Source organism: Gastrolobium bilobum, unplaced genomic scaffold (genome assembly GCF_033153095.1).
Source record: "Gastrolobium bilobum isolate Gb01-03AN ecotype WA unplaced genomic scaffold, APGP_CSIRO_Gbil_v1 utg10862, whole genome shotgun sequence".
Classification (NCBI taxonomy): Eukaryota; Viridiplantae; Streptophyta; class Magnoliopsida; order Fabales; family Fabaceae; genus Gastrolobium; species Gastrolobium bilobum.
In genome coordinates, this window is record NW_026897833.1 from 267,738 (window position 1) to 292,852 (window position 25,115).

General features: G+C 30.4%; 1 protein-coding gene across 1 annotated transcript; it reads left to right on the forward strand.

The window, feature by feature from the left end:
- The first annotated feature begins 834 nt into the window (after window positions 1-834).
- On the forward strand, window positions 835-6,383 carry LOC133310731 (internal alternative NAD(P)H-ubiquinone oxidoreductase A2, mitochondrial-like). Its single transcript, XM_061511709.1, has 9 exons — window positions 835-871; window positions 1,514-2,158; window positions 2,354-2,567; window positions 2,887-3,047; window positions 3,145-3,210; window positions 3,319-3,482; window positions 4,714-4,828; window positions 5,560-5,739; window positions 6,228-6,383. Exons 2-9 carry the CDS (start codon window positions 1,562-1,564, stop codon window positions 6,381-6,383), a joined length of 1,653 nt encoding a protein of 550 aa, XP_061367693.1. The 5' UTR covers window positions 835-871; window positions 1,514-1,561.
- The last annotated feature ends 18,732 nt before the right edge of the window (window positions 6,384-25,115 follow it).

The following is a 25,115-nucleotide window of genomic DNA, read 5'->3' on the forward strand; positions in this document are numbered from 1 at the left end:
CTAAACACAAAATGCCAATTTACAGGGACAGAGTAGTCTTTGTATTCGTCCAAACAACGTCATTTCACATTCTACCATGTCAAATGTTCACCGTTACTGTTAGTGTTGCTTCCGCATAAGAATAAGAAATAGCATATGCTGGAAAATGTGCTTCTTTCCAATAACTTGGGCATGTGGACCGCCGTTAGATTATTATATACTTGGCAATATTTTACTCTTTCAAACACACAATTCATACTTGAAAAACAAGTAAAACCTTCTGGAATCTCAAAAAACAACCTAATTTCTTGGGTCTCAAGGCGGCGCAGTTTGTCACATGGGAATAAGGTATATGTAAAGATATAACGTATGTATCTAACTACTCCCAACTTTAATAGCAGCCTGCAAAGCACCACATTTAAACCTTGCAACTTTTTATGAGAATTTGGCATACCAACAAAGCCTGAAAAAGCCTCATTCTTGAATCTTCATCTCTCGTCACTTCATAACCAAACTACAACCTCCCAACAGGGAAAAAAAAAAAGGTACTTTGGTTTGTGCTAAATAAGCTGTTCTTTCTGCTAACTTACTTTGGTTTATGTGGTCTTGCTTTTGTTATGACTTTGAGAATCGATGTTATATATGTCTTTGTCACATTGCTTTTTGTGTGGATTGTAAATGTGACAAAACCAAATTCTTGATCTTTCTATACCTCTGTTTTGTTATGAATTAGTTGGTCATTTTTCTTGAATGAAACCAAACTTCTGGTCCTCTCAGCTCTGAACATCAATTTTTTTGTTTTTTTTTTCTTTTAATGCAAATTCATCTTCTGATTTTGAATCTGAGATTAAATGAGCTTGTTTTTCGCCACCGTGTGCAAGCTATACAAAAGGTTTTATTTTTATTTTTTTTGGGTGGACAACTCTACAAAAATTATAACGCTTATCATGAATCATTCACAGCATAGCCTCTTGATCTTTATGACAATCTAACTCGATCAGCTTTTTGTTCAATAAGATCAGTTTTTTTAGACAATATGTTTGATAGCATCACCAAAAGTTAATATGATGTTAACCCGTTAAAATTGAATGATACAAATATCTTTTACCAAACCACCTTAGACATAAATGACATGTCTTGGTATCCATCATATTCTAAACAAGTGTGTCAAGTTCAATGTGTCATTTACTTGTGTCGAATATTGTAGACTCAGTTAAAATTTTGGGAGTTTCTAAACTTTAACGGGAATCTTTCTTTGTATCTGCCAATGGCTGATGAGCAGAGCCATATTAACTTTTTGTTTTCTTGTCCCATATTCTTGGAAACGATGATCGTCAACTGAGGATTTCTTTGCAGCCCTCAAACTCCAGTTGTCCTTCCTTTTGTCTCTATTCATGTTCTGAAGCACCAAATTTGCTTACCAAATTGTATATATATATATATATGTTGTTATCTCCTGTTAAACATATCATTCTTCTCCTTTGAACAGTTAAAACTTGAAAGCACTAAAAACTCTGAACTTTGGTCTTTTCAGAAAGCTTAGACGGTGTAAAGGCTTGCCTCCAGTACTGTTTCTCTAACAATGGCATTGGCAAGGATTGCTAGGGCCAATTTGAGAAGATCAGGAGGTGCTTTTGGTAGTTATGCACATGAGAAGGATATGTTCAATGAGGGAGCATACACATGCAAATGCTCCTTACCTTCCCGTGTGAATTCCGAAGCAAGTGGAAAGTTTTCATATATTCCAAGAATTAAGGAACAGAACTATATGAACTTTTCAATGAGGGGAATAGCAGGAACTCCATACTATCAGCTTCCTTCAGTTAACACACAGAGGGTTATAGAGGAGTCTGAGTCAGAGTTGGAGTATGATCAGCCAAGATATGCAGGACTAGAGGCAACAAAGCCAGGTGAAAAGCCCAGGGTGGTTGTTCTTGGTACGGGTTGGGCTGCTTGTAGGTTCCTTAAAGGGCTAGATACCAAAATTTATGATGTTGTGTGCATATCTCCGAGGAATCATATGGTTTATACTCCTTTGTTGGCTTCAACATGCGTTGGAACCCTGGAATTCAGGTCTGTTGCTGAGCCTGTTAGCAGAATACAGGATGCAATAGCAAGGGACCCCAACTCCTACTTCTTTCTAGCTTCTTGCACTGGCATTGACACAGGCAAACACGAAGTTAGTAAAATTATTTACCCTTTGTTTATTTGTTTAAAAATGCTTTGGAAATTCTAAAAATCATGGAATGCACAATGTGGAATATTAATGGACTAGTAAATTTGGGTTATAACTAAGTTTTTCTATAAAATGCTGCAGTCTGAATTCTGAAGCTTTCTTGTGAAATGCTTAGTGATTTTTGTTATATGTCAACAGGTCTACTGTGAGGCAGCTAAAAATGGTGGATCGGCTGGAGAGCGTTACCAATTTAAAGTTGCATATGACAAGCTTGTGATTGCAGCTGGATCTGAGCCTTTAACTTTTGGTATCAAGGGAGTTAAGGAACATGCTTTTTTTCTTCGTGAAGTGAACCATGCTCAAGAAATAAGGAAGAGACTTCTTCTGAACCTGATGCTTTCTGAAAATCCAGGTGGGTATTTCATGTAACATCATAGTTTAAGTCTTCTCACTTAGTTTAGTCATTTTGACAGAAAATAAACTTGGGCAATGCAACAATTCTCTATGTCATTCACATATTCTGAGTTGTCCTTTTTTCGGCTTTAATTCACATTTATCCCTTCATCTGAAAAAGAGCATGAGATTTCTTTCTCATTTAGTATTTTTCTTCTCCAGGAGCCATTTAAATTTGTTCTACATGGTTTATTTTTTTATTTTGTTTGCTTAGTTTCTATTATGCAGTAGTCATTTTTTTGCTGAAGCCTAAGGCTTAAAACGTTTCCATGTAACAGGCATATCAGAAGAAGAAAAGAAACGCCTTTTACACTGTGTAGTTATTGGAGGTGGACCTACAGGAGTGGAATTTAGTGGTGAATTGAGTGATTTCATCATGAAAGATGTTCATGAGCGCTATACTCACATTAAAGATTACATTCACGTCACACTCATTGAGGTACCTGTTTGAATTTAGTTCTATATTTCAAAGTCTTATTTGTGAGTAGAGATTGAATTTGGTGTACTTAACCTTTATGTTAACTTTTCATGATTAGGCAAATGAGATACTGTCATCCTTTGATGTTAGCCTCCGGCAATATGCAATAAAGCACTTAACAAAGGTATATTCATCTGAGTTTTGATCATACATTTTAGTCTGTCAAGATTTGCTACATGCCTCATAGTTTCAGCTTTCAAGTTTAAGTCTGACACATACAATTTTGTATCAGTCTGGGGTTCAGCTTATGCGGGGTGTTGTGAAGGAGGTGCATCCCAAAAAGATAGTTCTGAGTGATGGAACTGATGTACCTTATGGCCTCTTGGTCTGGTCCACAGGGGTCGGTCCCTCTGAGTTTGTGAAATCACTAAATCTTCCCAAGTCTCTTGGTGGAAGGTACGTGCAGCGAAAAAATAAAAACACCTCACTCTTTTGCTCATTTTCTAGGCTTTTTTACCCTTATAACCCTTTATTATTAATTAATTATCGATTTGACCTTGATTATAAACTATTTCAAAAATTTAACCCCCTCAGAAAACATAACACCAATCTGCCCCTGTTTGACCGTTGACCACCAAGCCTACCCGGGTACACCCCTCTGTACCCGGGTATTTTTTGAAAATTTTTGTCTACCCGGGTAGGGAGGCGTGTACCCGGGTATTGTTCTTCGTACCTGAAAAATTGCTTGAATTATTTACCCGGGTAGAGAGGGGTGTACCCGGGTAAATCTTCGACCACCCATTTGGTATTTTTTCTCTCTTTTTTACAGCTAATGAGATAGATCAGTATTATCAAGTTAAGCATGCCTAACCAATTTGAAGAGCTTTTAGCTTTGAGAATGGATTTGGAATTTCCATACATCAACACTTTACTGCTCATCAAAGCGGTCTCTGTTCGTATCGATTATGATGGGGTCTACTTTTATGTACGTCAAAATCGCGCTCCTATATATAAATGTGGTACCGGGTCTATTGGGGAGAGTGAGACGGAAAGAAAATAAAGACAGGGTTCATGGTACAGAAATTTAGTGTGAGCATGCAGCTTTTCATTTTACTGGTAAATGACGAATTATCACGTTCAGGGAAGACATGCATGAGACAAGGTTTGTGGTTGTGGATTTATACTGTTAACTGAGAATTCTCTTTCTGAAATAATCATTGAAAAATATTTGTGTGCTTTACAGACCCAAAAAAGTTGCAGAGGCAGAGCACGTGATAGTCGGTGCCTCCATATTCAAAGCTTGGAGAAGAAGAGTGCATGAGAGATCCAAAGAGTAATCATACCGGGTGGTTGAAGATTTACCCGGGTACACCCCTCTCTACCCGGGTAAATAATTCAAGCAATTTCTCAGGTGCGAAGAACAATACCCGGGTACACGCCTCCCTACCCGGGTAGACAAAAAATTTCAAAAAATACCCGGGTACAGAGGGGTGTACCCGGGTAGGCTTGGTGGTCAACGGTCAAACAGGGGCAGATTGGTGTTATGTTTTCTGAGGGGGTTAAATTTTTGAAATAGTTTATAATCAAGGTCAAATCGGTAATTAATTAATAATAAAGGGTTATAAGGGTCAAAAAGCCCATTTTCTATCTATGATATATATTAAATTAATGTTGTTGAATGATACAGAATTGGTGTTGATGAATGGCTTCGTGTTCCCTCTGTGGAAGATGTCTTTGCCCTTGGGGATTGTGCTGGTTTTCTTGAACAAACTGGAAAGCCAGTGCTTCCAGCTCTAGCTCAGGTTAGCCTTTGTCTTTGACTTCTTTTGCCAACTGAAATGGATAAAGTGATCAAGAAAAGAACTAATTAAAGTTAAGCCTATATTGATCTATGTTGTCCTTGAATCCAATAAGAAAATTCCCAAATGAGGGTAAATGCTTGTAATCTCTATATGTTTTTTCCTGAGCTTGGTGGAACAAGTTTAATAATAGGATACTATCCAGGCTCTTCCTAATGGTCCTTTTGGTAGTTGCTCAGGCTATACTAAAATATATGTATTGCTACGCACCATTTATTTGTAATATTCAACTATGGGAAAAAGGTGTGTCATTTTAAATGACACACCTTATATCTTTCACTTTCACAAAGAGATGAAACTCACGCCTTTAAAACTTTTTTCCACTCATTCTCTCTCATAATTTATCTCTTTTTCTCACTTAAAATGACACAACTTTATGTCCTTTAAAATGATACACACTTTCCACTTCAACTATTCATGTGATCTGTCATTGTTCATATTATAGGCTTAGTCATTCCCTGCAACTGGAAAGGCTAATGAATGAGTAATGACATTGTGCTCATCAAAATAATAGTTACCTAACCTGCAACTATAGGAATTCTATTCATAATATATTACTATAAAAGTAGGAAAGCTTCTATTCCATTCTTTGCTGGAAAAACAAGCATCAATAGCTTGTCCATGTCCCATGATCTGAAGAGTGGGATACTTACCTATAAATTGGTCACTTACAGGTTGCTGAAAGGGAGGGTAAGTTTCTTGTGGAGTTGTTCAACAAAATAGGGAAAGAGAATGCAGGCAAGGCTTTCTCTGCAAAAGGCATACCACTTGGAGAGCCTTTTGTGTACAAGCATCTTGGGAGCATGGCATCAGTAGGTGGCTATAAAGCACTGGTTGATCTAAGACAATCAAAGGTATATAATAGGAAATTTTGTAATTCTATCTTTAATATCTAACCTCCAGCATGGAGTTATAGACTCATCTATTATTTTGCTCTACTTTAAAATAAAATTTATCACTTTGATTAAATAGGAATAAATTTTGATCAAGAATAAATTGATATTATATATATATATAATCTGAAAAAAAAACACTCCCCGTTAAACCCGACTAGAGAGTGTGAAGTGGAGGTAATCCTTATACGCAGCCTTACTCTTACATAATTGCAAAGATACTGTTTACTGAATTCGAATCCATGACTTTTCAGTCATGAAAGAACAACTTTACTATTGCTCTGGTTCGCTCTCTTTATATATATATATAATCTGAACAGAGACAAAATTATATATAATTTAGAAAGGGAAACATACTGCTAAAAAAAAAAATTAAAACAAAGAAGAACCTTAGTAAACTCATAAAATAGCATCTGATTTTTGTGTTACATATGTATATATTTTTGTAGGATGGAAAGGGGTTGTCACTTGCTGGTTTTGTTAGCTGGCTGGTATGGCGTTCTGCATATCTGACAAGTGTAATAAGCTGGAGAAACAGGTTTTACGTGGCTGTGAACTGGGCAACCACTTTAGTCTTCGGCAGAGACAACACCAGAATAGGTTGAAATTTCATTTTAGTTGCAGCAAAACCTGTCAACTTTTTTGTCTCATTATTTTGGCTGAGTTGTTTAGCCTATGCATTCTTTTGGTCTTTGTAATCACGGTATAATTTATATGATAATATAAAAAATAAAAATAAAAAATAAAAAAAAAAGCAATTGCAATTGAAAAAATTTACGATAATTAATTATTCTTCATATTTTGTGTTCACAATAAAAGATGATTTTTCGAATTCATTGTAAAGAACTTATAGATAACCTCACTAATTATATGAAGGAAGGATAGGAGGTGACTGGAAATTAAAGGGTAAGACAAGAAGCCAAATAAATGAAAGTGGTTTTCTTCTTCTTCTTTTTCTTTTTCTTTTTTAACCAGAAGTAATCGTTTTGAACAATGAAGATGTATCCTCGGTGTCTTCATCTTCTTCTCTCTGTTTATAAAAAGTAACTTTAGGTTATTTGGCGTATCCTGCACCTTACAGTTCATACAATTCGCTCAAATACCAATTTACACCACAGCTGTTTATTAAATTGGCAATTTGATGAGATTCTAATAACTAAAAAAATGGGGAATTTTCAAGAATCGAAACAATAATTTTATGGATAAAGACATTATAACAATCAAGTTGTGTTACTATCATATTATTACTAATTAATCTCAATCGATTATGTTGATCCAACGGTTATATTTATTTCCATCTTTTTATGGTTATGATTCCCTATATTTAAATTGAAAGCATTAAATATGAAAAATTATAATCATACAAAGTTGAAAATAAAAATAAAGTATTAAATATGAAAAATCATGACTATACAAAGATAAAAATAAATATAACCGTTAGATCGACATAATCGATCTAATGATGAGATTAATTAGTAGTAATTTAATAGTAACATAAATTAGTTATTAGAGTATCTTCCCTCTAATTTTATTATCAATATCAAAAGTTGAGTTAAGAAACGGTTGTATTTATAATCAGAGCTATAGGGTAAGAAAAGTTTGTATTATTTTGCACCTTATTTGTACAGTTGTCTTGTCTATGTGTAGACGGCAAAAAAAAATTAATTTAATGTTTTTTAATAAATTAATTATGCATTTATTACAGTTTTGGAAATAATTACATATTTATTACACAATGTAACGTCTCTTTAAGGCGTCACACCTAAAGGAGAGACGCCTCATTTAGGTGTCACTCATCATCAGGTGTTGACACGTGTTATATTTTTTTTTTTCAAAAAAAAAGTTAATTTTTAATCATAAAACTTCTGAATGCCATAATTTTTGACTCGGGTATCCAAATAAGGTAATTCTTTTTTTTAATCCACATAACTTTTCGAGATCTACGCAATGATATCTCATTTGATATATTTTATTTCTCACAAACATCATTTAAATTTAAATCAGGTAATCCTTCTTCCTTAGAAATTTAGAATATTTATTTAATTATTTCCTTTATTAATACAGATTTTTCATATTAATTTTTTAGTTTAAATCACAAATCAAATCTTTATTTTGTTTTCCTTATTAATAATAATTATTACTTTTAATTTAAATCACAAACCAATTTTTTTTATAATAAAAATAAAAAAAATTATTTTTTTAATTTAAATCACACATCAAATCTTGATTTATTTTTTATATTAAATCACAAACGCAGAACTCGGAGGCTTCTGAGTTTAAAAATGTGATACGTGTTAACACCTGACACTTCACCAATCACTTCTAAATTGGGTTTCAATCAATAGACAATCACGCCTAATTTAGGTAATTTTATTTTTGAAAAATATTCATAAGTCATCATTAATTTCAGACCACGAATAATAAGCTAGAAGCTTATAGCATTAATCTTTAATTTCAAAAATAATATCTTTCTTCCTTAGAGATTTAGAATATTTATTTAATTTTTTTCTTTATTTCTACAGATTTTTTAGTTTAAATCACAAATCAAATCTTTATTTTGTTTTCCTTATTAATAATTATTTTTATTTTTATTTTTAATTTAAATCACAAACCAAATTTTTGTTATAATAAAAAAAGTTATTATAAAAAATATTTAAATCGCAAATCAAATTTTTTTTTTTTATATTAAATCACAAAATCAAAATTCAGAGGCTTCTGGATTTAATTTCACTTATAATACCATTCTTGCAAATTAAAATTGTGTTTGTGAGAAATAAAATATGTCAAATGAGATGTCATTGCGTAGATCTCGAAAATTTATGTGGAATCAAAAAAAGAATTACCTGATTTGGATATCCGAGTCAAAGGTTATGGCCTTCAGAAGTTTTATGATTAAAGTAATTTTTTTTTTTAGAAAAAAATATGACACGTGTCAACACCTGATGAGTGACGCCCCATTGAGGCGTCTCCCCTTAGGATGAGACGCCTCATGTGACGCCCAAAAGGATGTCACATTGTGTAATAGATCCGTAATTATTTTCAAAACTGTAATAAACGCATAATTATTTTATTAAAAAGCATTAAATTAATTTTTTTGCCCACGTGAAGACATGCTGATTTTGGGATTTCGTGTTTTAAAGTAATTAGAGGTTTATTTTAAGAAAACAAATGAAGAAATATAATATAAGTGTTAATAAAATATATAAAGAAAATGAATGTTAATAATCTTATAATTGTATTTTTTTTTCTCGTTGTGAAAACAAATCAAAATTAATATGCTCATCATTAAGTTGTTGGGCACTCTTGTAATTTACTTAAATTAAGATTAGATAGCATAATTTTTTTAAAAAAAATATAAATAAATATGTTATTAGTGCTCTATTATATATTATTTTAGTCTTCTATTTTTTTCAAATATTAACTTTTAATTTATTAAAAAATAAATAGATTGAATCAAAATGAAATACAAAATATTAAACTATTGGGATAATATTATTTTTTTCTTTAGCAATCATATATATATATATATATAAATATAGACACATAACAATGATGTATTTAAATACAATGATCGAAGTTCACAAAAAATAATAATAATACAATAATCGACAAATGTAAAAGATACATATAAATGACAACATAAAAAGATACATGTAGATGATATTTGAACGGAACAATCTTTATTTGTAATGGTCATATACCTCATTAGTTTGTTTAGTTTCATATTATTTTTCACATTATTTTTTTTAAATTATTGCAAGGAAAAAGTTTCAAAAATTCCTTTTATGCTTTTAATATTTTATCACTAACCCGCTGTTACTGTTCCCATGGAAAAATGGATAAATTTGCCCAATTTTTTAAACTCTTTTTTTATGATCTTAATAGCTAATAATTTTTTTGTGTAACTCTTATTTATTTTCCCTTCACTTCATAAGTATGCAAGCTGCCTTTATAAAAAGTCAAATCCCTGAAATTTGATCCCACTTTAACTGTATAACTCTAGACTCTCTTTTTTTTTTACTATAACTCAAGACTTTTATATAATCATCGAATGTACAACAAGAAGGAGAAATTTAGTTCTCTTCCAAATTTAAGACAAGGTTATTATCGAGTATCAAATAGGGTTTTTATTCCTTTTTTATGTTTTTTGAAAAGGTTGTGAACGCGTAGAAAAATAATATTAGTTACATATTTTCTTAACATTTTTTAAATACTTTTTTAATATTGAATTATATTTTATACCGATTTCAGTAATAAAGGATGAATCCGAATTATTTAATAAAAATAAGGGAAATCATTATCTCCTTCTACATGAGATAAGAACTTTTTCCTACACAAATTCGTTTTCTGTGCCAATTGATTTTTCTTTTCTTTTTTAATTTAAAATGTGGGACCCACATTTAACTTATCTCTATTTTTTTTCTCTCCTGCTATCCTACAACATAAGAAGATATGCACCCTAAAAATAATGTCAGTATTGAACATTAAAAATGAATTATTGACTTTCGTTGTATTAACCGCTACATTGAATTCGTGGATTGTTTGTCGGTTACACTATAGGTCTAATCAACGATAAATATATAATGAATTAAAACATGACGTTGCTCGTGAATTGTGAAACGCATGTTGTTTAGAGAAGCATAAAAATATGCTCAGACAAAAATTACGATTATTTTATTTCTTGTTTCCATTGCAATAAAGATAAACAGAAATTCCGACCATGGACCACGGCTTGTTGGGTTTGTGTTAGAATAAATTTACTCGACCACAAAATACCTATAAGGTAGAACTATCAATCAATCAATTAGATGGTATTAGGAAATAAACTACAATTTATGTATGTAACATTAATAAGCAAATTAGGATCTTTGTACAACTTTTTAGTTCACAAAATACCATTAATCTAGCAACTCCATAAGGGTCAAAACATGGTTGTGGAAAGAATCAAGATAAGTGAATACATCGGGTGGTGAAGGAGGAGAAGACGGAGGAGACACTGTGAAACAGACCCACCACAATCCCCAACTTCACTTGGCCCCTTTTCGGGATCAAGCGGCTAGAAATATTCGTGCTGGACAAATGCCTACCGTTGATCAAATCCCTTCTTGTGATCATCACCACCACACCCATCTTTGCCTTGCCTAGCTTCCTTTTTTCTCTTCTTCCTTCAAAATCAAGTTTAGCCTCAACGGCTGCTTAACCAGCTATCCCCAATAGAGACACACACACAACACAAACACAAGGCTTTGTATCGTTATAATTCGTAGAGTTCCACTTATATATAGATGCTGAATTGAACTTATTAGAGTGCCCCTTCTTTTCTAATAAATTACTACATTTTTTTTTAAATGTTGTTCTTTTGTTTATGTCTCAATCAAAGATGCTGTCTCTCGGAGTCGTGGGTTTTGATTCATTAACCATTCGGTGACGATTTTGACATTGCATTCGTTGCTAGCTGTGCAGCCTTTCTTTGTTACGACTTTCGTGAGGGGGTGTACCTGTTTCTCTTTGTTTGATATTGACCGCATAACATTGGTCGTTTGGTAGAGGAGAAATATTTTTTTGTCCGAAAATCTCGATTTTTTAAAATATAACTTTTACATTCAGTTTACAATAATATTCGAAAATTAAAAATTGAAATTAAAAATTTAGAAAAATTCAGTTTTTCGAAAATCCTGAAGAATGACGTGTACCAAACGTCCCCTAAAGTCAAACCTACCTTTTGATATTTCCATCTTCACCTTATTTCTCCAAAAATAAAAGGGAAAAAAAAAAAACTTCATTAGTTACTAGCAAATATTGGAACACTTTTGTTTTTAAAGTTTAAGTTCAACTCTATTTGATGAAAAAAAGTTATTTCTGTTAATGTGTGTTAATTACTAGGAAATAAGTTAAAGAGCTAAAATAAAAGATATTTAATTTCTTAATTTTTATAAAAAAAAAGTTAATAATTTTTAAATAAATAAAATAGTTTATGGAAAGATGAGAAAACACATTGACAAAATTTATTTGTAAATGTGAGCTGGAGGAGGTTCATCAATGTATCATTGGAGGATATAATATGTTGATATAGGAATGTTTACGGTGGTAATTGTAGAGACCAAAATATTGTAGATGATCTCCATGATGCAGCATATCAAATGGGTGTTTGTGAGAGAGGCTAGAGTGCTCCACAAATGTGCAGAATAATAGCTTTTGAGTTGTATAGAAGAGAAGATGTCGTTTCAATATGTGAGACGGGTATTTAGAGAAAAGATGCCTCTATCTATCAAGCTTGTGAGAGAAAATGGGGAGTTGTCACTTAGCCAGCCTAATTTTCTCAGGCTAAGCATGCTGAATTTATTGTCCATGTACAGAGACAATAGCGCAAAACAAAGGAGGGGGAGGGAATCCTATGCTGATGGGGGAGCCCTCTACAAGATTGTAGATGTAGGCTTTGATATTGGATCCAATATATAGGGCTTGAAAAGGATTACAGAGTATAAAATAAAAATAAGTCATTATAAACTTTTGTTAAAATTTATGGGGAAGGTTATATGTGTAAATTTTTTATTTACAAATTATATTAAGTATGACTGGTCATATTTCAATCAAGAGTGTATAACCGGTCATACTTAGTGTACTTTGTTAAAAAAATTTGTAAATGGATCATTCTCTAAAATTTATTATAGTACTCTTTATAAAAAAAAAAGTAACATCGCTTTTAATAGTTTGATTTATAAAAAAAGAAAGAGAAACTAAGTAGCATTCGTATATAGTTCGTCTTGTCCGAATGATATAAAACAATTATAAAGAGATAAAACTAAATAAATAATATGCATAAAACAATTAAATAATACATGTATTTGTGCATAAAAATACAACTTACAAGCGTTGTTTGTCCATATTATAACAAGGTCAACAGTTAATTATGGTCAGTAGCAGTGTACCACGGATTTAAATTGTATAGAATACAGCAAGATAGCAAGGTCAATGGTCAACACTAGTTAACTAGAGCAAATAATTTGGTCTTTTAATATATTTAACAAGGGTTCATTTAATCTTATGTTGTATGAGAGATCTTCTCATACAACATATGAGAAGATAAACTACATATGTGATGAGGCCCACCTTTTTAAAAAATAAAAATAAAAGGAGTGTTACAGTTTTCAATGAGTGCGTAGGAAATAAACTACTCTAATATTGCATAAGAGTAATTTTTTTTCATTAACAAAGCAAATAGATACACACGGTAAAGAAAAACGGGTCAATAGTCAAGATGCTAATGCTCAACAGTGAGTATACAAATTCATAGCTGTAATTTTTAACCAAAACAAAAAGGTTATTTGTAACATCCTGTCATACATGAGATTAAAAATATGTAGAGTTTAGACTAATAAAATATAAAAGCTAAAATCATATTTATTTTGGTGTGAAAATGTTTAAAGTAAATATGATGCCAAAATGTGACATTTTGATGTTAAGATGGTTGAGCCCTATATTTCTAACGAGCATAAGTTTATGGCCCAGAAAATCTGATTGTTTGCCAATCTTGCAAAAAGAAAAATAAAGGACTTCGATTGAAAAATAGATAAATATAGTTGCACGTCAAAATGCGTGTATTAGTTTTGCCATGACATAATACGAAAAAAGTGATAAGGGTGATCAAAGTAAGATTTAATAATTTGAATTTATATTAAATAATATATATATATATATATATATATATATATATATATATGATATTAGTAACATATATTTACATACTCTACTTTATGTTTATATAATTTTTATTATTTGACTATACTTATTTTTTATGTTGCACCGACACCGACACGGGATACGAAATACAATATGACACGATATTTTGACACGTTAATTCTAAATAATATTAAATTTCGACACGTTAGAACACGTTTTGAAATTATATAATATGTTTAATATATGTAGTGTATATTATATTTAATATTCAATAATTTAACAAAAAAATAAAGCTAAACTTATAATACTCCACAATTTTTACTTTTATTTTGGTAAGTCATAATACTCCTCAATTTTACAAATAAACATAAGATATCTCAAATGTTTATATTAAACTCAATAAAATAGTAATCGTAATCCAACAAATCTAATAGTTGAAATTTAAAATGGAACGCAACATAACCTTTGAATTTTTTTGAATATTTACAGCGAATATTAAAATGTCGGTGAATGTAAAAAAATATCAAATATCAGACACAATATGTCAGAGATTTTGAAGTGTGCTTCTTGATAACTTATTTCATTAATATTTTTAAATCCTTTTGCTGTGTAATAATGAGATCATACAATTTGGGCCTTAAAATGTAGAGGTATAGTGTGTGTTATTTGTCAATAAAGATGATCACAAAAAACAATTAAAAATGAAGAATATCGTTATCAAATCAATTTCAGTAGGCGACAACATAACGCTGGTCCCGAATGCCGGCTATATTTAAATGGCCAGCAGCATGGGGTTTATATATAATTTAAGAGTTTTATTATTCTCCTTCAACATAAGAAATCTTATGTTGTAGAGACAAAATAGGTGGGTCCCACCATTACAAGAAAAAAAAAATGAGGTACAGATATCAAAGTGAGAGAATAAGAGAAGAGTAATCTTATGTAAAAGGAGAATAATATTTTCCATAATTTAATTTGGGGAGATTAAAATAAGCGTAAGCTTTGTGAGTTGTGATGATGTCTATTATTATCATCTTTGTTGCATTAAAAACACGTGCACGATTCCTCTAATTAGTGTGAAATGGATGGCACATACAGGCGGTTCTGAATTTGGAGAATCGCAGTCCTTTGCGGTGACGTTTTGTCGTTTAGCTCAAGGCCCTACCATTTTTTTATTACATCCAAACCATGGTGCAACCCACCTTAGCTCAATTTGCAATATATGAAGTTTCAATCATAACCTGCTGCTGATAACTACGTCCTACATATCCAGACACGAATCTTTCAACTTTATAATTTAATTTTATTGTTCCCTATAACTTAACTTTTGTGTTTGGTAGGAAATAAATTTGTCTGTGACTTTTAGGAATATGGTAAAAAAATCATTTTTCTAAAAATGTTATTAAAAAATTATTTGACAGACTAAAATATTATACAAAATTTTGTCTCAAAAAAAAAAAAGTAAAAATTTCTCAATGAGATTCCAAGAATACCACACATTTGGTGGTATTCTTGATGACATTTTAAAAACAAAATTATACACAAAATAAAATTTTGAAAAAAATCAGATTCTCAAAAAAAATTTCAAAAACTTTATACTAAAATGTGAATAAATGGAATTACTACTGTCACTCTCCGGAAATTTCAAAAAAATTCCTTACCAAATACCCTCTTCAAATCTTATCGAGGATGAATTTTTTTAACGAAATATATAATTTCTTATATAGGAATAAGTTTTTAACTTTAAACTGTAAAAAAACAACTATTACTCGAATTTTTTTAGTTATAATAATATTTGAGAATAGTAAATAATAGAAAGAATTAAACATTGGCTACCAATTAAATTTTAAAAAATGAAATAAAAGTAGGTTTAGAAAAACAGTAGATCAATTTGTATTCAAAGAAAATTGCAGGGCATTGAATCTTTGACAAATACAATGTATTGCAAATATAATATTTAAATTCATTGATTAAATCATATCCGATTCTGTTGAGAGAAAAAAAGATTCGAAGAATAAAAAAATATTAGCGAGATTTTAAAAATATGAGTGACAGTTGCCAAACTCATTGTTAATCCCAATTATTGACTATTACATTAAGACAAGTTGTTGCTTTGCTTAGCCTAGTCAAGCACTTAATTTGAAAGACCACAGTTTGACATGACGACTCTCCAACACTAGAAAAGGTGAGGAGAAAATATTATATTTGATAAAGGCTCCCTGCTGCTAAGGAGTAAAAATAAAAATTCAGTAGACAGAACATTAAATTAAAAAAAATGGAAGCCACGTGTAGATGAAATATATGACAGTCAAATTACACTGAGAATTATAGAACATATCATGAATTAGTGTTACACTGTTCAATTTTGGTGGGTTTTAGATCACACTGAATATCGGAATAAGCATAGTAAAATCTTGTCCGTGGGATATTGCTGCACGTTTCATGTTTCCAGCGACACCATTGATTTTTTATTCTCTCTCTTTTCAATATGAGTTTAATATTTTTTATGTTCTTTAAGATAATAAAAGTATGAGAAAAAAATTCATTTATAATTTTTTTTTTACAAATTTATAAATTATACTATATATAATCGATTCGACGTCAATCAAGAATATATAACCGATTAAATAAATTAATTTGAAAACAAAAAATTATAAATATAATCTTTTCTTAAAAATATAAATCATACAATTTATATATATAAAAAATAAATTTATCAAGTTACAATAATAATAAACCCTTTATATATTGGAAAAAACATATATCTTTTTAAAAGATATAAGTTTGTATCTTTTTAGATCCTAATCGTTGATTTCCGTCCATCAACGATTATAATTTATTGGGCCAAATTTAATGGACCAAATTTATTATTAATTAATTAATCATTTTAATCCAATAAATTATAATCGTTGATGGACGAAAATTAACAGTTAGGATCTAAAAAGATATAAACTTATATCATTTAAAAAGATAGATGTATTCTTTATATATTTTATTAAAAAAGAAAATAAATCTCTCCCCTGTTTCAAAGTTGAAGCCCAGCATGGTTAATTAAAATTGGTCCATTAGCTTTGTAATTTTTTTTTACTCTTGTTAACTTAAACAAGACTAAAATTAATCCAATGTTGCAGTGCAGATCCAACAAAAAATTTTGTACTCAGTAGAAGGTAAACAAGAATCGATTAGATTCATTACCAAGAAAAGAAGAGATTTACATATGAACAGAAAGAGAATGGAATAAAATAAACCCCAATTTGTTCAAAAAAAAAAAGGGATCAAAATTTTTCTCGCTGATTGATTTCCTTCCTCAGTGTGCTATGTCTTAGTGAGCGAGGTGAGAAGGTGAAGCACCTCCTGAAGCTCTAGTGCGAGAGAAAATGGAAGCAACAGAGTTAGCCAGCCCCACCACTATTCCAACCTTCACTTGTCCCCTCTTTGGAAGTAGACGCCCTGAATATCTTCTAGGAATGCTTCTTCCACCCTTCATCATGCCACTAGCTCTTGAACCTCCCATTTCTTTCTCTATGTTCTTTGTGTTTTTTTTTTTCTCTGCTTTGCAAAGAAGAAAAGAGGACTTAGAAGCTCTTGGATCCAAAGAAGGTTTTCTTTGTGTTTGGTTGAGTTGTGGATGTGGCAGTGCTTTTGACGTTTGGTTAATATAGGATTGAGGTTGCCAAATTGTCCCTCGTTTTCGACTATATTTCAAAGGTTTGCCACTGGTTCTGGACCACTTTGATGGTCTTATTTTATTTTTTCCCACTCGGAAACGGTGTGGTACAGTGTACGGGTTCAGTGCATCTTCTCTTCCTTGTCCAGAACTGAATTAAGCACATGTATGGTTTCGATTCGTTTCATAAATAAATTATAAATGAATTCAAATTTGGAGTGAATAAAATAAGAAAATAAGGAAAATTTCATGACAGCGAATTATTAGAAGAAGCTAAAATTTATAATTTTCCATTGTATATCTCATGAGGTCGTTTGTTTCGGTTTAAAAAAGATAACTTTTATCGCTTTTTTATTTTAAAAGTATTTTTACAAAAGTTAAAGCAATTTATATTTTTATAAAAATATTTAGTTTTTGAAAAATATATTTGGCTTTTCACTTCTGTTTTTAAGTTAAAATTTTTAGCTTCTGAAAAAAGTAGGTTTTTGACTTTTTTTTTGACTTCTTCTTTTTCTAAAAGCAGACATCCAAACAAACTAAAAACGAAAAGTACTTTTTTTCTTAAAAAAAAACAGCTTTTAAAGAAAAAAAAAAACTCATCCAAACAAGCTCTATTTCCATTGCCTAAAAGGATGAGGGGTTCTCGTCATATATTCCTTTACTACGAGTTATTAACTCTAAATATACTTGTTTCATAATGGCTTAAGAAAACGGAAGTCCTCAGTGTATTATTTTATTTTCATCTACTTTATAATATTTACAACAAAGTACAAGTGTACGACAATGTTTCACATGTAATCTCAAGAAATTTAGCTAGGAGACAAGCAATAAACTAGTTAATTTTTATATTGTTTACAAAAATTCTTGTAAATACTAAATCTCATAGTTCTGAAGTAAATCTATCTTTAATTAAATCACAGATCTTATAAAATCAAAAAAGTTACAGACAACTAATTCAACCATCACTTGCCCACTAAACCAAAATGCAGATGCAATATAAAGTTTTCATTTAAAATTGCTTAAAATTCATTAGTGACTATATTTGAGTTCAAACAATTCCAATCATGAATTATCCTCAAATATACAATCATATTTGTAATTTATATCTCTTTTATGTTATCTAGTATGTCGCTTTTGACTTTTGAGAATAGAGCCACAAATCGGCAACACCGCAAATTTTAATATTTAAATTAAGTTTGTATCGCAAGTCATAGACATGGCTGGCCCACCAAGGCAATACTTTAGAACACTTAACATTGTCCCACAGATTATGATTGATTGCTGCCATTAATGTTAAAAGTGGATTGGATCTATTAAAGTGGTATCCTCATAAAAAGTTACAATGCCTATAGACATTTTCCATCGCTGGAGGAGGACTAGTTATGAAATCGGTTGGTCCCAATTAGGTACTCTGCACTCTCCACAAGTTTAGTACATAAAAGGTGATTGTGAAGATGGAATTTGGAGAGCAATAAACACGTTTGGTTATGACATTTGAAGGATCAATAACTCATGCACTCACTAGCAACCAAGAAATCATTTCAATTGTTTCGTGAATTGGCTGTGGTTTGTTTCTATTACTGTCATAGAAGATTGGAACTGTAGAAACAAGCAACGTCCCCTCACTATTACACCTTAACCCACTTCGGGCTCCTGATTTTTTTATATAATTTTTAATTAATTTTCTATTGATGAAATTTTTGACGCTTTTAGCTATAAAAAAAGCCACTCATGTCGTAACTTAGGATGGGTAGAATTAAAAGGGAGATGAATTTTTAAAAGGAATATAGTGCACAAGTTTGTCAAAACATGGAAAAATCTTTGCCTTAATTTAACAAAAATAACGTATGCAAATTTTAAATTAAAGATCTTACAATACAAGTTTGATATAAAAATAGAATCCAATTATTCAATTTTAATTTTTCAATTGAGAAAACAATGCTATTGTTGTTTTGTGTCAAGTTGCATATTATTCACGTGGAGAATCTCATTGATATTGGTGGAAGGAATGCCGCAACGTAGTACAGCTCCACTTCCAACTATAAGATTCTTAGCCACTAATTAATGCTACATTTGCTTTTGAAAACCACATCTTTGATTTGACAACACAACAAGGCGACACAAAGGGTATACATTGAGTGCTTTTGTGCTCAATTAATCAAATCCATTTGTTTTCTACTCAATACTCCCGTAAATAGGGATTAAATCTTTGATATTATTGTTATATTTAGATTTAGTGCATTTTACAAATAGGAACATTACATATTAGAGAAGAGAGAGAAAACTTGACAGAGAAGAAATTTTTTTGGCTGAAATATAATGTTCTCCTTAGTGGAATGTACTAAATCTAGGTACAATTGTGGCACCAAAAATTTATTCGTAAATAGGTTAGGTTAGTCTAAATTTTGAGTTAAATAATTTATATTTGTATAAAATATTTTAAGTTTGACCTAGCATGTTAGTCTTGTATAAGTTTAAATTATAAGTCTATTTTGATCTATATTTAAAAAATAAAAGCCTTGATCTAGATCTTTTAGTCTATTTAAGCCCATTAAATACAATAATTTAAAAAATAATTAAAATAATGTTATTGTATTATCAAAATTATTTTATTTATTTTATTTAAAATAAATAATACCATATATGCTAAACTGTAAGTTTATAGGTCCGACATGTAAAAAAAAAAAACTCACGACCTACTTTTTAGATAAAAATTTTAAAAGTCTACGCTTGCTTTATATGACTATATGTAATCAGCCAAGTCTGTCTTGATATAGGCTAAGTCGTAGGTCCTTGTAGGCCTGTTTAGCCAATTTACACCCCTACACCCTAATAAGTGAGGAAGGGATCTAGACCCTCTCATGCAGTGTTATTAAACTCGACCCGATTATCAATCCGGTCGGGATACTGGATCATTGGTTGGACCGGTGAGTCACTGGTTGGACCATTTGACGGATATATAAATATGAACATATAGATTTAATTATTTTCTTCTTATCTAAAATGAGTTAAATATTGTACCGAAAAATAAAAATAAAATAAGTTAAACAAGATTTACTAAATAAGCTCAAAAGTTACTTAATCATACTTTTACAAGTTCACAAAGCACAAATAAATGAAAATGCACGTTATTAGTATGTCAATTTAAATTGCAACTTAAAATCCCCATAATATATCTCTCAATGACATTAAAAAAGCCAGATGTTGTGAATTTATATTTTTCAAATTCATTCACATTGAAATGACATATGTCACATTCTCTTATTTTTTTGTTCTGCAAATTGTTTTAGTATTGTAAGCTGAAATTTGAGGTCATTATAGAAAAATATACTACTAACAAATAAAATTATAAAAAAATTTAAATGAGTTTTACATTTTTTTTGACAAGATGAAACAATTTTATTTTTTTGTTTGTTTTTTTAATAAAAATGGATGATCCAATCGGGTCACCGATTTTGACTGGGTTTTGCCAATTTTGGTCGAGTCAATACATGTCTGGTCCGGTATTTGACTCGAACCGATCCGATGACCGGTTCACCAGGATCTGAATCAATTTGACCGGATTTCACAACACTGCTCTTATGTAACAACAATGATATGGTCATGTGGAGAATCATAATTATACTGAATTAATGATAATAATAAAAAAAAATATTACAATAGATAATTATAAAATCATAATTATTAATCATATCATATTTTTTTACACGTGAGGATTCATTATGGCGGGGAGGCTGCCTTAGTTAATACGTTGCTCAGATGATACATTGTACGTAAACATGTTTCATAAACTTGGAAAGATAAACGGTACTGGAACTAGCTCACTCACTGTGACAGTAAAATTATAGTTTTAGTAGTAATATAATTTTTAAAGTTTCAACGTATTAAGTTTGTGGTTTGTATTCATCATTAAATATGATATAAATTTTTTTTCTATACACATAATATTTTACGGGGTTCATATTTTTTAAAGCAAAAAAAAAAAATTATGACACGCAAAATGAATCTTTATAACATTATAGAATCAATTTTTCTTCAACATAACTTTTATAAAATCTATTAATTTTTATATTTTATTAAATTTTTTATATTTTAATTCTTTAACAAGTGTTTATAGTACACTTGTTACACGATTCATTAACTAAGTACATAACAGTGGAGTGGACAGTATGCCTATTAGGGAAAGTTGCCGACAAAAAATGACAGCATCCCACTGAGTCTCTATATCTTCATAATGTGACAAGTTCCACGTGCCTCAGGCATCTATGAGGGTACCTTGGCTCGGATACAATGCAGGACATATATGAGTAAAATGGTTTTGCATTTATATTACTGAAAATGAGTTTCTTATGTTATATGAAATAATTTATATTTATCTCATATAACATATAAAAAAATGAATGAAATTCACTTTTTTTATTTTTTTTTTAAAGTGGGTTCTATTCATTTTTTATGTGTTATATGCGAAACTATTTCATGTAACATGAGAAAAATCAAATCCTAACATTATTCTCCGATAAAATCTTTTCTCTCCTCTGTTTTATTCTTCTTTTTCCAGTTTTTATATATATTTTTTCAAAAAAAAACCAAATCTCTCCTCTGTTTCAAAGTTGAAGACCGGCATGGTTAATTAAAACTAGTCTATTAGTTATTTACCTAAAAAAAAATAGTCTATTAGTTAAGACATTTTTTTTTTAAATCTTAGTGGCTTTCCTTTTGGAACATAGACAAGGGCAAAAAAATTTATTTAATGTTTTTTAAAAAATTAATTACGTATTTATTACAGTTTTAAAAATAATTACATATTTATTGCACAATAAGACGTCCATTTTGGACGTCACCAATGACGCCTAAATTTAGCGTCACTCAAGAGGCAATCACACCTAAATTTGGGCGTCACTCATCAGGGCGTTGACACGTGTTATATTTTTTTTCAAAAAAAAAAAATTAATCATAAAACTTCTGAAGGCCATAACTTTTGACTCAGGTATCCAAATCGGGTAATTTTTTTGATTCCACATAACTTTTTGAGATCTACACAATGACATCTCATTTGATACATTTTATTTCTCACAAACATAATTTAAATTTGTAAGAATGATATTATAAGAGCGGATAAACCCAGAAGCCTCTGAGTTCTGAGTTTGTGATTTAATATAAAAAATAAATAAAGATTTGATTTGTGATTTAAATTAAAAAATAAATAAAGATTTGATTTGTGATTTGATTCGTAGTCTGAAATTAATGATGGCTTATGAATGTTTTTCAAAAATAAAATCCTTCTTCCTTAGAGACTTAGAATATTTATTTAATTATTTTCTTTATCAATACAGATTTTTCAAATTGATTTTTGAGTTTAAATCACAAATCAAATCTTTATTTTGTTTTCCTTATTAATAGTAATTATTATTTTTAAATTAAATCACAAACCTAATTTTTTTATAATAAAAATAAAATAAAAATTATTTTTTTAATTTAAATCACACATCAAATCTTGATTTATTTTTGATATTAAATCACAAACCCAGAACTCGGAGGCTTCTGAGTTTAAAAATGTGACACGTGTCATCACCTGACACGTCACCAATCACGTCTAAATTGAGTTTCAATCAAGAGGCAATCACACCTAATTTAGGTAATTTTATTTTTGAAAAACATTCATAAATCATAAGCCATCATTAATTTCAGACCACGAATAATAACCCAGAAGCTTATAGCATTAATCGTTAATTTCAAAAATAATATCCTTGTTCCTTAGAGATTTAGAATATTTATTTAATTATTGTCTTTATTTCTACATATTTTTCAAATTGATTTTTTAGTTTAAATTACAAATCAAATCTTTATTTTGTTTTCTTTATTAATAATTATTTTTATATTTATTTTTAATTTAAATCACAAACCAATTTTTTGTTATTATAAAAAAAATTTAAATCACAAATCAAAATTTTATTTATTTATTTATTTATATTAAATCACAAACCCAGAACTCAGAGGCTTGTGTGTTTAATTGCTCTTATAATATAATTCTTGCAAATTTAAATTATGTTTGTGAGAAATAAAATATGTCAAATAAGATGTCATTGCGTAAATCTCAAAAAGTTATGTGGAATCAAAAAAAGAATTATCTGATTTGGATACTCGAGTTAAAAGTTATGGTCTTCAGAAGTTTTATGATTAAATTTTTTTTTTGAAAAAAAAATATGACACGTGTCAACGCATGATGATTGATGTCCAAATTTAGGCGTGATTGCATCTTGAGTGACGCCAATTTAAACGTTATTGGTGACACCCAAAATGAGTGTCTTATTATACAATAAATAAATGTGTAATTATTTTCAAAACTGTAATAAATACGAAATTAATTTATTAAAATGAATAAATTTTTTTGCCCTTAGATAAGCCTAAAATTAATCCAATGTTGCAGATCCAACTAAAAATTTTGTACTCCGTAGAAGGTAAACAAGAACCGATTAGATTAATTCCCAAGAAAACAAGAGATTTACCAACAAAAAAGGATCAAAAATTTACATATGAACACAACAGAAGGGAATAAGAAAACCCCAAATTGTACAAAATAAAAAAGGATCAAAAAATTTCTCGTTGATTGCTTTACTTCCTCAGCGAGCTATGTCTTAGTGAACGAGGTGAGAGGGTGAAGCACCCGCTGAAGCTCTACTTCGAGAGAAAATGGAAGCAACAGAGATAACCAGCCCCACCACTATTCCAATCTTCACTTGTCCTCTCTTTGGAAGTAGACGCTCTGAATATCTTCTAGGAATGCTTCTTCCACCCTTCATCATGCCACTCGCTCTTGAACCTCCCATTTCTTTCTCTTTGTTCTTTGTGCTTTTTTCCCTGCTTAGCTAAGAAGAAAAGAGGATTAGAAGCTCTTGTATCCAAAGAAGGTTTTCTTTGTGTTTGGATGGAGCAGCGTTTGACGTTTGATTATATAGGATTGAGGTTGCCAAAATGTCCATTGTTTTCGACTATATTTAAAAAGATTGCCACTGGTTTTCGACCGCTTTGACGGTTTTGACCCTCCTAGGTGCACTCTATTTTATTATTATTATTATTACGATTTGATACTCAGAAGTGGTACAGTGTACGGGTTCAATGGTTCTTCTCTTCTCTTGTACGAAAAACCAAAACTGAGGGAAGCACTTGTATGGTTTGGATTATTCGTTTCATAAATAAATTATAAATGAACTCAAATTTGAAGATTTGATCATATATTTGTTATATGCTGTAATAAATATTTTGGACTTTATACTATTAACGTTTTTGAACTTCTAAAATATTACACATACACTTTTACGTATCAATACAGCGTGCACAACAGTGTCGTAGAAAATAAAAATAAAAATGACACCCTATAATTTAGTTTACAATAATTTTGAATAAACTTGCAAGGAAAAGAATATTGTGACAACCAAGTTGTGTTACTACTAAGTGACTACCAATCAATCTTACCGTTAGATCGATTATATTGATCCAACGGTTATATTTATTTTCATCTTTGTATGGTCATGATTCTCCAAATTTAATACTTTATATTTATTTTCACCTTTGTATTGTTATGATTTCCCATATTTAATGCTTTCACTTTAAATATGGGGAATCATGACCATACAAAGATGGAAATAAATATAACCGTTGGATCAACATGATCGATCTAACAGTGAAAACATCTGCTAGTTGATTAGACGGGTTGACAAAAGCTGTCTTGATTTCTCCTGACTGAATCTTTTCCCGAATGAAGTGACAATCAATCTCTATATGTTTGGTCCTCTCATGAAAAACGGGATTAGAGGATATATGTAGCGCAGCTTGATTATCACAGATGAGTGTCATGGGTTGTTTCTGTTCACAAAGATGAAGCTCCTGAATCAACTGCTTTAACCAGATCAACTCACAGGTAGTATTTGCCATTGCACGATACTCAGCTTCTGCACTAGATCGGGAAACAACAGGTTATTTCTTGCTTTTC

What these genes read in the sequence shown, in the direction of transcription:
- LOC133310731 (XM_061511709.1), top strand. Translation starts at nt 1,562, where the DNA reads ATGGCATTGGCAAGGATTGCTAGGGCCAATTTGAGAAGATCAGGAGGT. An exon ending in GATGCTTTCTGAAAATCCAG is followed by an intron (nt 2,568 to 2,886) that starts GTGGGTATTTCA and finishes TCCATGTAACAG; the next exon opens with GCATATCAGAAGAAGAAAAG. An exon ending in TTGATCTAAGACAATCAAAG is followed by an intron (nt 5,740 to 6,227) that starts GTATATAATAGG and finishes ATATTTTTGTAG; the next exon opens with GATGGAAAGGGGTTGTCACT.